The 18,756-nt window shown below is 28.7% G+C and overlaps 1 protein-coding gene across 1 annotated transcript in view; it reads left to right on the top strand.

Moving 5' to 3' along the window:
- The first annotated feature begins 325 nt into the window (after positions 1-325).
- Positions 326-18,756, top strand: part of Tap42 (immunoglobulin binding protein Tap42) — a 36,841-nt gene continuing 18,410 nt past the window's right edge. The window contains exons 1-3 of the mRNA XM_072540571.1: positions 326-628; positions 986-1,341; positions 2,805-3,120. Coding sequence (XP_072396672.1) covers positions 500-628; positions 986-1,341; positions 2,805-3,120 — 801 coding nt within the window. The 5' untranslated portion in view covers positions 326-499. The remainder of the gene's footprint in view (positions 629-985; positions 1,342-2,804; positions 3,121-18,756) is intronic.

Raw genomic sequence — 18,756 nt, 5'->3', positions numbered from 1 at the left:
TCTCTTAAATTATAACATAATCAGTGGATTATAATCTTCAATATATTGTGGTCTTCAAGGGCGCCGCATGTTGCATTTAAGCTATTAATTCAAAATCCTAGGTGACATTTTTGAGCTGGCGCTGCCCTTTGAGTATTTGATGTTTGATACGAGTTGTACACCATAGGTACTTAATTGATATTTACATCAGTCAATGAATCAAACGGCAAAATCGGGAGAAAGTAAAAAAAATCAGGGGAACGGTAGCTGTATTATCTAGGGCTCAAACATTTTTTCATCATAAATTTTTTTTATGGATAGATGCCAACAAAGGTGGGCCTGTTAAAAACTAATAATAAAAACTGTGTGGTTGTGTATACACTTCCGAACGTACAAATGGTATAACATTGACATACTAAACGTCAACAATTTCATCAAAGTAAACTAAAACTAACATAACCTAAAAGTCGTCATCAACTAACCGAAATTAAAATATCAAACGGTAAATATTTATAACAATATGGCCCAAAATGCGAAAGATACAGGGGAAGCAGATATCCAAACTCTATGTTCGATGTTTAAAGAAGGTTTAAATAACTACAATTCCATAATTAACAGTGACCAGCCTACAAATAGCAATGAATTGCAGGTATTTCAGAAATTTCTATTTATAAGTAATTTATTCATCTTAAGGAAACTCTTTAAAAATGAATACAAATAAATTTAAGCTTAAAACAATGTTTTATTTATATATACATAATGTTTGTTTATTTACTCTTCAAGTACAATAAGAACAATACATTAATTGAACAAAATGAATGAATTAAGTTCCTTTGTTTTATTATGTTTTTTTATATATCAGTAGTAACTTTAAGAACTGAATAGAGAAAATTAAGTCACTATAAGTAAAATAGTATTTACATGTACATCTTATTGTACAAGTAAATTGCCTTTACAAGATTTGAGGGCTTCTTGTAGTTTCTCATTAATTACTATTTTGTTATAGACACAAATCAAGAAAACTATGAAAACTTTTGAACAGGCAACGAGACTGGTATCATTATCGAGCATATTTAGCACAAATGAAGGAATAGAAGAGATACCAACAAATGATCTACAGTATTTTCTTCTTCCAGCATTTTTAGGTTCACTAAGTCTAAAATTAACTTCAGGAGAAAGGAAAGATATTGTAGATGTAGCAGAAATATATTTTAAGGATTTTTTAAAGAGGTGTAATGATTATGGTATGAGTAATTATCAGTTTAAAGAGAAACATAAAAATGATGAGAAAGAACAGAGGGAGAGGACAGATTTGGAGAAATTGGAGTACTCTGTCAACACTAGAGCTAATAAAATACAAAGGTACTGATCTGTTTAATACATACCTATAGTTGTTACTACAACTATTACAAAACTCTTATGTTTTTTTTATATGAAGAGAGTCTGGCCCAAAAAGAATTTTCTTATCATTTCTCTGGTTTTTTAATGTGTCATGTGTTTATATTTTTAGTTTACAGGGTATTTAGCCTTCTTATAAAGGAGATAACAAAAAATCTTCAGCTAAAACTCCTATTGTTAGACTGTACTCCATGTAGTATTTATACCTTCCAAGAGACAGCTTCCACTGTAGTCCATGAAATTAGCCCATGTAGCACAAAAGAGACATTACAAAATTTAGATAATCTGATACAATTTACTATTTTTATTGGGAGTAAGTCACACTTTTACTTTAAAATAAGTGTTTGGAAAAGTGTTTACTTGAATATTTTATGTTTTATTTTTCTTGATATTTTCAACATATTTATTTAGTTACATAATTTAATTACTTATTTCATTGTTTATCTTCATTTTCTCCTTTAATTTTCCCAAGTTAAAATTGGCAACTTATACACATTTTATAACAGCATGCAAGGTTTTTTGATAACCTACCCTTAAACATGTATGTGGGATACATCCTAACTTTAACCCCAGATCATATATTTTAATCTTATCAATAAACTTGTGAGTATTTTTGGGTTTTCTATTACTTTGAGATAAGGTTGCGAATCGAGAGTTCACCCGTTTCCCACATGTTTTGTTGACTTAGAACCTGTGCCCCTAGTTTGGAGAAGGCAAAGATTCATCAATACTGTTGCCCTGCAAATGGACCACAATTTCATCAATCTTCACAGAGTGTATGTGACACATCTATTTATTTACTACAGGTACAGCAAAAATGCCTTCTGCCAGATCTTACAACAATAATTTGCAACAATAAAGGATAACTGGTTATGTAAATAAATTCTTTGTGCTGATAATGGTGTCAATTGTACCAAATTGACTCTTCCCATTTTTACTCCCCTACATCTCATTTCATTTCAGCTAAATTATATATTTCCTACATAAACAATAAGTTTATTTTGCCATTTTGATTTCCACTTGAAACATCATTAACAAAATAGAAAACATTAATATTAAGATGCCAAGAGAAAATAGCTTCAGAACAATATTAGATGATCTGATCATTAAAACAGCATGCTATACCATCAATATATCCAAAGTATTTATATAAAGAGGGATAGAAAAAATAAAATATAGATCCATGTCCCAATCTTGGATGTTTATAGTTGATCAGATATGTAGACTTGTCAAGTAATCTGTATTTTTAATACAAAAAGTACTTTTTTATGCATTTTTTAGGAAACTAGGTTGCTGCTGCAATGTTGAATGAATTATATCATTTTTTTAACTTCAACAAGTCTCCTTTGTTGTGATATATGGGACACAACTTTTCTATACATTTTCTTAATGTGTGACAAAATAAATTCCTAATAATTGTGTTTTAGATTTAAAGAACAAAAAGAACTAAAATCTAAATTAGAAGACCTAAAGACAAACATGGAAAATGAACATGTTGATGAAGAAATCAAAAGAAAATACTTTCTAACTATGATTAAACTATTTATTTATGAATCTATTGATGAACTCAACAGTATTGATATGGAAAAGCCTATTTTAGAGCACATGGCTAATATGAAGAAAGAGGAAAAACCTCAACCAAAGAGACCACCTCCTCCACCTCTAAGACCCATTGTTATAACAAAGGATGAAGTACAGAAAGCTGTGTTTGGTGCTGGCTATCCATCTTTACCTGTTATGACAGTAAGTTAATTAGATCAATGTATATATTAATAATAAATGTTTTTTATGCTATTAGAGGAGACCTATATCCAACAATGGATGTTTACGGCTGTTTATATGAGACTCTCCAAACTACTTTATGAATTATACAATTTCAATTAATACATTGTTAGTAGGCAACTGAACTAAGGCATCTAAACATAATATTTATGATGTTTTAATAAAGTAGTCATTAAAAAAGACAGATGGTCATATTGGCATTTGTTTTTAGAAGCATTAAGTGACTTAATAGGCCCCAGAGACATATATGTCATGTCATTTCAGAAAAATGTCAATGGGATATATATATATATATATATATATATAATATATATGCCAACTTACTGTGCAAACCAGTGCACTCTGGATTATATAGAAGCATACCTACTATCATGACATCCTTTGTTTTCTCTAAAGGGCACTAGATGGCGCCAGATATTTTTCATAAAATATAGAAGAACAGCCCTTCATGTAGAAATAATTTGCAACTTTCTACTTTAAACAAAGTATAAAGCAATGTGCAAATAATATGTGAACAGGAATATTCACATCTGCCTGCAATGTTTATCATCTCATCTAAACTATCAAATTGTATCTGATGATCTTATAAGAGTGAAATGTACATAATAGAATAGCAGGTAGACCATATTTGAATGTTACTGTTCGCATACTATTTGCACATTATTTTATACTTTGTTTAAAGTAGAAAGAAATAGAAATACAAATTGCACATTATTTTACACTTTGTTTAAAGTAGAAAGAAATAGAAATAGAAATTTCTACATTACTTATTCTTAGATATATGTTATCAAAAATATCAGGTGCTCTCTAGTGCCCTCTAGAGAAAAGGGAGGAAATTGCATTATGATAGTAGGTTTGCTAGAGTAGACAGTCTACTTCAAGCCTCAGCAAGATGCATCTCTACCTGACTTGAGAGTGACAAGTGCGACCTTTCTGGAAATGTCGTCAAATAATGGTTTTCGTCAAAACCAAAATAATTCAATGAGGAGTCAAACCTGGAAAACCACAGAAAACACATAACTCTCGTGGAAATTTTAAGTGTAGCATTATATATTCAGTGTGCAAATCACAGTCACCTAAGAAGAAAATTTAATATAAAAAAAAGTAAAACTCTGTGAATCAAATTTAAGGTGTCAACTGGTCATTTGCGGTTTTAACTTATGGCAAGACACATTCAATTTAAAAAATCAAAAATTTTTGTCTTTGACAGAGACAAAAAATAAAAAAAGTATCTTTGACCGGTATTGTCACCATATATGGACAATACCGGTCATGAGTGTGGGTAATGCCAGTCAATTTGTTTATGTTATTATTAAAATAAAAATTAATATCTATTTAACAATTTTTTGTTATAAAACGATTAACGAATGTGACTTAATGGGTAATAATTCAAGTAAATCAGTAAGAAAGGTAAAAAATATTTATTATTACAAAACAAAAAAAATAACAAAAATATGTGTTTTAATGTAAAAATGGTTGACAGTCATCGCAGGTATAACCCTCTGCAGAATCCCATCCACTGCACTCTGAATGGGCCCATCTTGAGCAAAGGGTACATCTAAACTACATTTCATTGTTTTTACCAAACTCGCTGCAAACCAGGCATCTATCTTCGTCTGCATCGTCACTGTCTTCACATGGTATATTGATATCCGATTTCGAAGAACTAGAATCAAACACCTTTCTCTTGTAATGAGGTTTCTTAGTTTGTACTTGTTTTCCAGTCTTATTTTTATTTTGTCCTTTCTGAGATTTTTGGGTATTTAATTTAGTTTTTCCTTTTTCTTGAATTTCCTTTAAATTTTCCTGTTTTTTCTGTTCCTTTTCTTCTAACTCTTGTTTAAAAGGCGTAGATGTCAGGATTTTGACATGCTGTTTTTTTCTGGTTATACTCTTTCTTACAGCGGAATTTGTAATAGACGTAAGTTCTTTAAATGATGTGAAACTAGTAGAAGGTCCCGGAATAGGATCCGTTGCTGTTGTTTCAACCTGATTTTTATTTATAGATGGCAAAGTTTGAGATGGGTTTGTATTGTAAATTACTGCTGGTATGGCTTCATTGTTATCTTGGACTTCAACAAGCGATTGGTTTTGTAATGTTGTAGCAGTAATGTTGTAGTATTTACAGATCAAGAAATCTTGATCTGTAAATACTTTTGGATTGAGTGGAAAAATGCCAGTGCATTTAAAGCCAGATTCTCCTTTACTTATGGTCGCTACTGTAGAATATGCTTTATTAAACAGACCAGCAACATCATATGGTGTGATATTTCGCATAAAATGTGTTTTAATAAACAAATTACATTCATTTCGATATTCAGCTTTACGGGCCCATAAAAAACAATATCCAAAGGATGGATCTTGTGAGATGAATGAGGCGGAATTGAAAGCATAGAAATATTATTTGCTTTGCAATATTCATAAACTTTTATTGATATGTGGCTGGAATGGTTATCTGTAATTATAAGAACTGGTGAGGTTTCACTGGGTTTTGAGTATTTGTGGAAGTGTTGCAACCATTCATAAAATAAACCTTCATCAATCCAACCATTATTTGAACATTTATATAATGCCTCCGGAGGTCCATCTTTTTCTAAAAGAGGTGTCAGTCGATTTCGTGGAAAAATAAACATGGGTGAAATGTATACCCCAGCATCATTCATGGCACACATAACTGTGATGTTTCTACCCCTCTCTCCACTAGTTACAAAGCTCACCCTTTTCTGGCCTTTGGTAGCTAACATTTTTCCAGGATCCTGAACTGAACTAATTCCCGTCTCATCGGCATTGTATATTTGTGTTGGACCTAATTGATATTTTGTAATAAACTTTCTAATAGCTTAAAAAACAGGTCCACTTCTTCTTTATTAAAAGCTTTTAAAGCGTTTGGACTCGTGCCTTCTGCTTTGCGTATGGATACTGTTGGATTTCTGCGAAGAAAACTTCGTAACTACTCGACACCAGCTAATCCTAAGTAGACGTTAAAATTATGTTTAATACTGTTTCTTTCAGCAAACTCAAATGCTAATTTTCTCAGTTCTTTTGTTGTCACGCCATAAAAAATAGAAGCTAAATATTTTATTTGTGTGGTTATTTCAGCTTCTTGTTCGGCAGAAAATACTGATTTTCTTCCTTATAACGCGCCTTGAAGATTTTTATTTTTTATTCTTTCTTGCAATGTCGAAAAAGGGATAACATATGCTTTTGCTGCTTTTCGCATAGTCATTTCACCATTTCGATAAGCTAAAATAGCTTTTTCTAAATCCTGTTGACTCCATTTTGCTTTACAAGTCGTTCTTTTTCGATTCCTTGTCATCTGAAATATAAAAATTCCCTAAGGATTAATAGTACAAACTGTAAATTAATATAAGTCAGCATGGGGATAATACCGGTCAACTGACCGGCATTGCCTCCTCTTGACATTTTTTTTCTTATAATTTTTCACTCGTAAACATGTATTAAATTATTGATCTTTAAAAAAGGAATAGGCAGCTAACATCATTATAATCAATTGTAACCAATTTTAGGATCTACAAGTGAATAAAAATGAATTAAGACCTTATATTACTCACAATAAAAATAAGATCGAAAACATTGAAAACAGGTTAATAATATTTCGTTGACGGTTATAGGAGGTTGCCAGATTGAATAGATTTCGCACAATCGGGATGACCGCCATTACTCACTGACCAGTATTTGCACAGTTATATATATATATATATATATATATATATATATATATATATATATATATATATATATATATATATATATATATATATATATATATATATATATATATATATATATATTGATACGATTGGGGTTTATAGAAAATAATTTATAAGTTATATACTACATAATATTAGATATTTGGTTGTTTTAAATAAATTATATACTAGAGAATTTTATAAAAATTTATTTATGTGAGGGCATTTTTAATAAATTAGCATATAATAAGTGTAAAAAGTTGTATTTTAATGTTGTAAATATGTTTAAGTGAGCCATGTGCCTAGGCAACCAACTATACAGTAAGTAATTGACAGATAGAAATTAATCATAAGGGAATATAAAGTGGGGTTATAATAATATATTGTTTGAATTGTGTATTTTATTAAATTAGAGTGTTAGTTACTAATTTGAATGTTTATTCTGATCTGAAAAGCCTAAATGTCAACAAAATTATCAATGGAACATTAACGAATTCTCCAGAGTGCAGAGTGTGACCATTGTTTACGGTCGAACATTCTGGAATAATGATTATGTCGGTGGATGGAACAGATATTTTTTCGAGAACATCTATATAGAAGTAATGGAACAAATTGGAAGATGATCTCTTACCAGATGATTCTAGAGGATCCAAAAAGATATAAATACCCGTGATTTGGATTCAAGAGGCAGTTTTTAGTCAGAAGTCAAGCAGTTTATTATGAAAGTTAGTAGATTAGTTAGTGAAGTCAATTGTTCACAGTTTTAGTAAGTCAGTCAAGCAGTTTAATAAGAAATATGAAAGTTAGTTGGAGATAGTCCAATTGTTTAATATAGTGAGTTAAATGAAGATTAAAAATTATGCATATATTTAATGCACATTTATAATTATACACAAATAATTATTGAAGATTATAAAAGTATATTAGAAGAATATTGGATGGACATTGTAAGGAATTAAAATTATATTATGATTGGAGATTAGTATAAATCAACTTATAATAATTGGATATTGGTATATTGAAAAGAAGAATAAATATAAATGGTGTTTGCTGGTTTGCTTGGTGGTGTAGAAATGCTGGTGAAGAAAACTATATCTTAAATTGGTAGAAGCTGATAATTGGAAAAAGTAATTTCACAAAAACAAGGATAACCGAAGTACGAAGACATTTAGTGATGATTAGAATCTATATAGTGGAAAACAGTTCATTTAGGCATTCAGTGAAAGAAAGGTACAAAATTTTGTTAATAGAATTTAGTTAGTGTCATAACAATTTCAATTTTGAAGATAGTTTGTTTAAATTTTAGATTGTCTATAGAATTTAATTAGTTTTATAAGAATATCAATTTAAAGATAGTTTATTTCAAATTTACATTGGCTAGGTTAGATATATATGTGTGTTTCATAATAGTTATAATAAAGATAATTTAAAAAAGTACTTACAAGCTAATTCTTTGAGAACCGCGATAAAAACCCTATATTATTAAAAATACTCATTGCTCATCATTCAAACAAAAAACAATACATCATAACAATTTTGGCACCCAACGCGGTGGCTCTCTATTTAAAAGAATTAGTTTGGGAAGATAAGTGCTCTCATATAATTAAATTAATTATCAGTAGAAAGGAAAAATTATAGATTTTATTTTTAATTATATTTGAACAAGTAAAGTCTCAAAATGTCTCAAGGAAAGAAAGGTACAAGAAGCAAAAAGAATGAAGAAGATGTGGAAGTAGAAACACAACCTATACAAGAGGAGAGTTTAGTTCAAGTTCCACAAGATACTGCAGAAATGAATCCAGAAAGAGAGGAAAATGTCAATATGGCAGCTTTGATGTCATTAATGATGCAGATGAACAAGACAATGGAAGAGAATACAAAAAAAATGGAAGAGAATTCAAAAGAAGTCAAAGAAGACATGAAAAAAATGGAACAGAAATTTGAAGAGAATTATAGAAAATTAGAAAAGAAAATAGAAGATAATAATAATAAAATTGTAAAACAAATAGAAAAACAAATGGATAAAAAACTTGAAGCTGCAGAGAAAAAAGTAGCAAATGAAATAAAAATTATACGGAAGGACTACAAGAAAAGGATAGAAAATGAGAGGACAGAAGTAAAGAGGATTATTCAAGATAATAAGATAGATATAGAACAGAAAATAGAGTTACAGAAATGTAACTTAGAAGTAAAAATTAACGAAGACAGGAGAAACACAGAAGAAAAATTAGATGATATACAACAAAATATCCAAATAAATAATAATCAAATAAGAAATGTGGAACAGAGAATAGATGATATTTCACAAATGAGAGACATAGGAAGACCTTACTTAAATTTAACAAATGAGACTGGGATTAAATTCTCTGGTAATATAAAAAATTTGCATCCTAGAGTATACATAAATAGTTTAAAACATAAATTAAGATTTGTGAATAATATTAATGATATTAAAGATTATATTAGAGTGACATTAAATGACAATGCAGCAACTTGGTTTGCTAGTATTGAGAATGATTTAGATAATTTTCAAACATTTGAAAATAAATTTTTAAATTATTATTGGGGTGAATTAGAGCAAGCCAAGTTTAGAGAAATTCTATATTTTGGAAAGTATAATCAAAATTTAAAATCAAATATGGTAGATTATGCATTGAAATTGATAACAGTTGCAAAATATTTAGAACCACCACTTAGAGAGGATGAAACAGTCTTAAATGTATCTAGACATTTTGATGCTGATGTTGTGCAAACCGTAACTGTACAAAATATTCAAACAATAGATAGTTTTATTAATTTTATTCAAAGAATACAAAGAGGCAATATGACAAGTAATAATAACAACAGAAAAAACAATAATAACTTTCAATATAATAAAAATGATAATCAACAATATAGACAATCATATAATAGATATGGTAATAATTTACAAAATTTTAATAATAATAACAGTAATTATAATAGACAACATTTTAATAACAGTACTAATAATAATAGACAAGATTTTAACAATAGAAGAAATACAGAGCGACCTAACTATAACAGACAGGTAAATTGTGTTCGAAGGAATAGGAGCTGCGAAGACAGGGAACGAAATCGTACAAGGCAAGAAAATGTGAGTAGAAGTCATAGTAGGGAAAGACATAGGACATCAGATCCAAGTGGTCAGATACAGTCTGACAATTCTAATAATCAAAATTTTGTGCAGTAAACTTTCTGAATTACAAGTTAGGCCATTGCTATTATGAAAAACCTTCTGAATTTATTTCTTTAGATGAAGAGAAAATTATTGAATCTATTAATTTAATTTATATAAATGCTTTGGCCAAAAATAAAATGATTAAAATTATGATACTGGTTCAGAAAGTACTTTAGTCTCGGAGAATTTCATTTTTAATACATTAAAACTATCAGATATAATAAAGATTCCAAAAATTAAAATTGTTGGTGCAAATAATAAGAAGTTGGGTGAAATTGATAAACTAGCCAATTTTAAAATTAATATTCTTAATAAAGAAATTAATATGCAAGGATTTATTGTCAAGGATTTATGTGTTGATATATTAATGGGAAATGATGAATTGGAAAAGAAGAAAGTAAAGATAGATTTTGAAGAGAAAATGGTAACTTTGGAAGGGCAAATAATTAAATTTATGCAGAAAGATGAGGTAGAAGAAGGAATAAGAGTTGATAGGATATTATTAAAAGAAAATAATGATGTTTATGAAGAAGAAATGTATTTTGATGATAGGGAAATGTCCCAAAAGAATGTAAATAATAATTATTGTAGTGAATATTTAAGGGATGGAAATTTTAAGCAGATGGATGCCTACGAGGCGGAGTGCGTAAAATTGGAAGCAAGGAATAATGAGTACATAATGAAGAATAATTTTATTTGTAAAGAAGAAGATATGATAAAAGTTTTAAATTGCCCTGAATCAATAGTCATTTCCATATTGCAGCAACACAAGGGACTTGTCAATAAAGAAAATAGAATTGCACAAAATTATATCCATAGTATAAAAGTTAAAGAAGAAAAAGATTTTAAAACAAAATCATACCCAATACCATATAAATACAGAGAAGAAGTAAACAAAATTAATAATATGTTAGAAGATGGAATCATTGAGAAGGCAGACACACGTTTTATTAACCCCATAGTAGTAGTACGAAAAAGATCAGGTGAAATCAGGTTATGTTTGGATGCAAGGAATATTAACAAGATTACTGAAAAGCAATTTGAAGCACCAATGAGTATAGATGGAATATTAGGAAGAATTACAGGAATGTCATTTTTCACTAAAATCGATTTACAGCATAGTTTCTGGTTAATACCTCTAGAAAGAAAAAGTAGACAGTATACAGGATTTCAGATAGATGGAGTAGTATATCAATTCAAAGTAGTACCATTTGGACTTCAATCATCTTGCAGTGCTCTATGTAGATGTCTTCATGATATTTTGGATCAATATGAACATTTTGTAATTCACTACATTGATGATATAATAATTTTTTCTAAAACGGCTGAAGATCATGAGAAACACCTAAAAATTATAATAAATAGATTAGACAAAGTTGGACTAAAAATAAATCAAGAAAAATGTACATTTTTTCAAAAAGAAGTCATATATTATCTAGGTTATAAACTTAACACTAAGGGAATCGAAATGGATCCAGAACGGACACAAGTCATTCAGGAATATAAAACACCACACAATTTAAGAACTTTAAGAGGATTTATTGGAATAATTAATTATTATAAAAGGATGATACCAGATCTAAGTATAAAAGAAATTCCATTACTTGAACTACTGAGAAAAGGTGTAAAATGGAGATGGGATCAGAGAAGAGAACTAGCATTCCAAGAAATTAAAAATATTTTTCTGTCAAATTTGAAAATATACTATCCTGACTACACACAGCCATTCATATTAAGAACAGATGCATCAATAGAGAGATTATCAGGGGTATTATTACAAATACATGATGGGGTCGAATACCCAATACAATTCATTTCAAGAATTACAAAGCCACATGAAAAGGGTTACTCAGTTTCAGAATTAGAACTAGCAAGTATAATACACTGTGTCACAAAATTAAGATTTTATTTGTTGGGTAATGAATTTACAATAGAAACAGATCACCAAGCTTTAACATCTATATTAAATAACAAATATGGAAACAGTAGAATACATCGGTGGAGTCTAATATTGAGTGAATACTCATTTGAAATCAAATACATTTCTGGAAAATCCAATATAGTGGCAGATGCTTTATCAAGGTTAAAAAATACATCACAAAAAGGGCAGCGAACAATAAAAATTGGATTAAATCAATTAGTAGAAAGTACTGGATTATATTCTAAAGAAGAAATTATAAGAGATCAGATCAATTTGAGTGAAAAACAAAAAGTCCTTAGGAAAGATGGGGTATATTATAAAATAATAAATGGCATAGAAGTATATGTAATAACTAGAACTTTAGCAAAGAAAATATTGAAAAATTTACATAACAATTATATGCATATTGGTTCAAGAAAGCTATGGATGCTATTTAGGGACAATTATTTTGCAAAGAATGACATAAGTATAGCAAAAGAAATTACTACCCAATGCCCAATATGTCAACTAAACAAAGAAAAGAATTTCAAAAACCAGAACACATATAAATCTAATGTTGTATATGAAAAACTAAATACAATTTCCATGGATTTTATTTCAAATTTAGTTCTCAGTCCAACAGGAAAAAAGCATATACTAGTGATAGTTGATTTATATACAAAATTTATTAAACTATATCCCTGCTCTAGAACAAATGTTAAAACATTAAAATTATATATTAATCAATTTTTCGAAGAAATAGGACCATTTAGAAATTGCATAATAGATAATGCTACATATTTTAACAACCAAAAATTTCGGACATTTTGTGAGAAAAAGGGAATCAACATTCATTTTACAAGTATCAGACATCCGCAGGCAAATCCTGCAGAAAGATATATTAAAGAAGTTATAAAATATTTAAGGATACTGTGCCAAAATCAACACGAAACTTGGCAGCAACATATACCACAAGTAGAGTATTTTTTAAATAATACACATAATTTGAATACAGAGGAAGTACCAGAATATTTAATGTTTGGCCATATAGGAAACAGAAAGTGGATTAGTGAATATAATCAGGATATGTTAGAACAAGTAATGCAGAAAGTGAATAACCGAATTAGGAGGAAAGCTGAAAAATATATCAGAAGACAAAATCGAAATATAAAAAAACCAATCACATTTAAAAAAGGAGACCTAGTGTTAATTCGTTCACTTAGAAAAAGTAATGTTAAAGAAAACCGTTGTAAGAAATTACAACCAATGTTTGAAGGTCCATATACAATTGAAAATCAGAATGGACTAAATAGTTATGTGTTAATAGATGCAGAGAACAGACTAAGAGGCATATTTCATATCAACGACATTTTTCAATATCATGAAGAGATTGAATAATATTTTCTATACCTTTAACACAAATATAATAACACTAATAACTTACTGATAGATCCATTTCATAGATAGATGGTAGATTTCTTTGTTGTGAATAAATTTGACATCATACTTGTTGAATTTTGTACATATGGAAATTGTTTGGTACCCTAAAAATCATAATTTGGGGTTAGATACTATAATTGCTATAAAAATGTCTTTCTAATATAATAAAGTGGAAAAACTTACCAATTTATATTGATGAAGTTATTTTGAATGGAAATAATTCCTAGATTTTGTCTATAAATAAACAGAACACCATATCGATTATATTTTTAATTAAGGTTATATTTTATTCTCTGATATCGCATCCATTGCTCCATTTGACATGACAGTTTGACCATAGAATAGCCGAACTGTGCTCCGTTGTTCTCTGTTTTGACATAGACAGCGAACAGGGATGTATTTAACACATTTTAAAAAAAAAATTGATTTATTAAATTTAATAAGGTATGAGAAAATTAATATTTAAAAAAATAATAAGTAAATTATTTATTTTAAATATTATTTTGGAGTATTGATACGATTGGGGTTTATAGAAAATAATTTATAAGTTATATACTACATAATATTAGATATTTGGTTGTTTTAAATAAATTATATACTAGAGAATTTTATAAAAATTTATTTATGTGAGGGCATTTTTAATAAATTAGCATATAATAAGTGTAAAAAGTTGTATTTTAATGTTGTAAATATGTTTAAGTGAGCCATGTGCCTATGCAACCAACTATACAGTAAGTAATTGACAGATAGAAATTAATCATAAGGGAATATAAAGTGGGGTTATAATAATATATTGTTTGAATTGTGTATTTTATTAAATTAGAGTGTTAGTTACTAATTTGAATGTTTATTCTGATCTGAAAAGCCTAAATGTCAACAAAATTATCAATGGAACATTAAAGAATTCTCCAGAGTGCAGAGTGTGACCATTGTTTACGGTCGAACATTCTGGAATAATGATTATGTCGGTGGATGGAACAGATATTTTTTCGAGAACATCTATATAGAAGTAATGGAACAAATTGGAAGATGATCTCTTACCAGATGATTCTAGAGGATCCAAAAAGATATAAATACCCGTGATTTGGATTCAAGAGGCAGTTTTTAGTCAGAAGTCAAGCAGTTTATTATGAAAGTTAGTAGATTAGTTAGTGAAGTCAATTGTTCACAGTTTTAGTAAGTCAGTCAAGCAGTTTAATAAGAAATATGAAAGTTAGTTGGAGATAGTCCAATTGTTTAATATAGTGAGTTAAATGAAGATTAAAAATTATGCATATATTTAATGCACATTTATAATTATACACAAATAATTATTGAAGATTATAAAAGTATATTAGAAGAATATTGGATGGACATTGGAAGGAATTAAAATTATATTATGATTGGAGATTAGTATAAATCAACTTATAATAATTGGATATTGGTATATTGAAAAGAAGAATAAATATAAATGGTGTTTGCTGGTTTGCTTGGTGGTGTAGAAATGCTGGTGAAGAAAACTATATCTTAAATTGGTAGAAGCTGATAATTGGAAAAAGTAATTTCACAAAAACAAGGATAACCGAAGTACGAAGACATTTAGTGATGATTAGAATCTATATAGTGGAAAACAGTTCATTTAGGCATTCAGTGAAAGAAAGGTACAAAATTTTGTTAATAGAATTTAGTTAGTGTCATAACAATTTCAATTTTGAAGATAGTTTGTTTAAATTTTAGATTGTCTATAGAATTTAATTAGTTTTATAAGAATATCAATTTAAAGATAGTTTATTTTAAATTTACATTGGCTAGGTTAGATATATATGTGTGTTTCATAATAGTTATAATAAAGATAATTTAAAAAAGTACTTACAAGCTAATTCTTTGAGAACCGCGATAAAAACCCTATATTATTAAAAATACTCATTGCTCATCATTCAAACAAAAAACAATACATCATAACAATTTATATATAACGTGATTATTTCGACCAAAAAACAATTTATAAATATGTTGGAAATATCGGGTATGTGGTCTTTATTAAATAAAAAATCTTTGTTTTTTCTAAAGCACAATATTTCGCCATTTATTTGATGGCTTCATCGGGAGTAACTGTAAAAAACAAACATTTCAAAACACTGACGTACACTTAGATTTACAATACTTACAGAAATTAAAAGATTATACACATAAATAAAATTGAATACTAAAATAACATTATTCTTGATGAAACTGTACATTTAATAAAATGCATGTAAAAATTTAAAATATCTTTGAGCACGTTCGTTAACAATAAATAAGATGGAACAAGTAAAAATTATTTCAAAATGCAAAAAATAACAATGTAAGAAAACATTAGAGGAATAGTATTTCTTTAATAGCCTTTTCTTTAGCCTTAATGATTAATTAAAGAAATACTATTCCTCTAATGTTTTCTTACATTGTTATTTTTTAAACATTGTTATGTTTTAAAAAACAAAGATTTTTTATTTAATAAAGACCACATACCCGATATTTCCAACATATTTATATATATATATATATATATATATATATATATATATATATATATATATATATATATATATATAATATACATATATGTATATATGTATATAAATCTGTAGGAAATATCAGGTATAGTGGTCTATAATAAAATCTTTGTTTTTTTCTAAGACTCAATATTCCGCCATTTATTTAATAGCTTCATCAGGAGTGAACTGTAAAACAATTAGAAACATTACTAACATAGTTACTACATTTGTTACTTAGTGTTTTTTAAATCTATTTGTATATCATTTGTTTGTAATGTTTCTAATTGTTTTACAGTTTACTCCTGATGAAGCTATAAACTAATTACTTACATAATTTAACATCTAAACGCCCCACAACAATGAACAAAATGTTTAAATATGTAAAACAATATTTAAAGTTACATTCAGACGTATACATTTTACAATCTGACAAAGGTGGATGTACGGTAGCTATGAACAAACAGGAATATATCGACAAAACCTTAACATTATTAAATGGCAAATCGACATATACCTACGTCAGTGATACAGAAAAACTATAATGACTTAATAAAAATCTTAAAAAACCAACATCAACTTTCTGAACAAGTTGCAAAAAACTTGATAATTTATGACTCATGTTTCCCTAAACTTTATTGTTCGCTTAAAATCCATAAATTGGACATTCCTCTCAGGCCTATTGTAAGTTCTTTAAAATCCACTACTTACAACATTTCTAAATTTCGTGCTGATACATTAAATGATGCCTTTGAATATCACAATAATTATAATTCTAAGAACATATTTACTTTTGTCAATGATGTTAGGGGAATGCAGTTACCAAATGATTATGTTTTAATTTCTTTAGATGTGGTGTCTTTATTTACAAACATTCCACTAAATATGGTCACGTACATTATAGAATCAAATTGGAACCTTATAAAAGACTACACGACATTATCAAAAGACAATTTTCTTTAAATCCTTAGGTTCATTTTTAACAACACTTACTTTAGTTTCAATGGTAAATTTTACTTTCAAATTTTTGGAACGCCGATGGGTTCCCCGATTAGTTCAATTCTTGCAACTATTGTAACTGATCATCTCTTAAATAATGTGATTACACAATTACCTTTTGAATTACCATTTACATATAAATATGTCGATGACATCATGTGTGCAGTTCCATCGTATCACATCAATACTACACTGAACATTTTTAATCGATTTAATAAACATCTTCCAATACTGAAAATGACACTACCGCAGAGATAAACCGCAGAATTTGCATGGCTAATAGATGCTATTTTGGGCTTAATCTCCTTTTTAAATCTACAGTTATATCAAGAAATACAAAAGTAAAACTCTACAAAACAATAATACGCCCAGTCCTAACATATGGTTCAGAAACCTGGACTTTAACAAAAAGCAATGAAAACATGTTAGGATGTTTCGAAAGAAAAATACTAAGGCGCATCTATGGAGCGGTAAATGAAAATGGTGTCTGGAGAAGACGATACAACTTCGAACTTTATAGGATATACCAGGAACCAGATATCGTAAAACACATAAAGATAGGACGTCTGAGGTGGGTAGGCCATGTAATGCTGATGGAGCAAACCGACCCAGCTAGAAAAACGCTCCTTGATAGACCTATTGGTCAAAGAAGAAGAGGAAGACCCAGAACAAGATTCCTAGATAACATCGATGAAGACATGAGAAATATGGAAATACGTGCTTGGCGGAGGAAGGCGATAGATATGGACGACTGAAGAAAAATTCTTGGGGAGGCTAGGACCCACACAGGGTTGTAAAGCCAAAATGATGAATAAACATCTTTAGTTTACAATTGAAACTGAGACAAATTTTAGTATACCATTTTTAGACGCAAGGGTAATAAGAACAAACAATATTTTGACATTTGATTGGTACCAAAAGTCGACAGCATCAGGCAGGTATATAAATTACCATTCAAATCATACCACCCGTCAAAAATATAATACTGTACTAGGTATGAAAAACAGGATAATGTCCATTGTTGATGACAACTTTTTACAAAAAAATCTGGACATATTATACAAAAATTTTTCGTAACAACGGCTATCCTAAACAAATTAAAAAAAAACTGATTTACAGCAGTAATTTCTATGATGGTCCGGTCCATGATTCTAACAAGAAATCAATTAAATATAAAAAACTCTCCTTTATTAATGGTCTAACTCATTCTGTCATATCCATATTCAAAAATGTTCCTAATATTAATATAGCTAAATATAATACAATGAACGGCAAACAACTGTTTTCAAAAATCAAAGACCCAGTACCAACCCTATATAAAAGTAATGTTGGTTATGAAATACCGTGTCTAGGATGTCAAAATAGCTACATTAGCCAAACATCACAATGGCTAAAACAACGCATCACACAACATAAAAGTGATTGACGCTTGGGAAAAAATGCTTGTGCAGTAGTTGAGCACTATGAAAATACCGGTCATATGCCTGACTATAACAAAGCTCGCATTTTGGCACATAATGATAACTACAAAAGTAGATTATTTCTTGAGATGTATCACATAAACAAAAATAAAAACACTTTAAATTATAAAACAGACACTGGACAATTAAGTAACATTTATTGTAATGTATTGAACAAAATTTATAAATATTCAAAATAGCTAACATTCACCTTAATAACAATTAACCTTAATAATTCATCAAAGAAATATCAATCTTCTAACGTTTCTTTTATTTTATTGTTGTTTTTATTTGTACATTTGAAATAATTTTAATTTTTTTTTATCGTACTGCTGTGGAACAGCACAGTTTAATCTTGACATTCAAAAGTTTACATACT

This window comes from Diabrotica undecimpunctata, chromosome 8, assembly GCF_040954645.1.
Source record: "Diabrotica undecimpunctata isolate CICGRU chromosome 8, icDiaUnde3, whole genome shotgun sequence".
Classification (NCBI taxonomy): domain Eukaryota; kingdom Metazoa; phylum Arthropoda; class Insecta; order Coleoptera; family Chrysomelidae; genus Diabrotica; species Diabrotica undecimpunctata.
The sequence above is the reverse complement of the archived record's forward strand: the minus strand, read 5'-3'. Positions and strand labels throughout refer to the sequence as shown.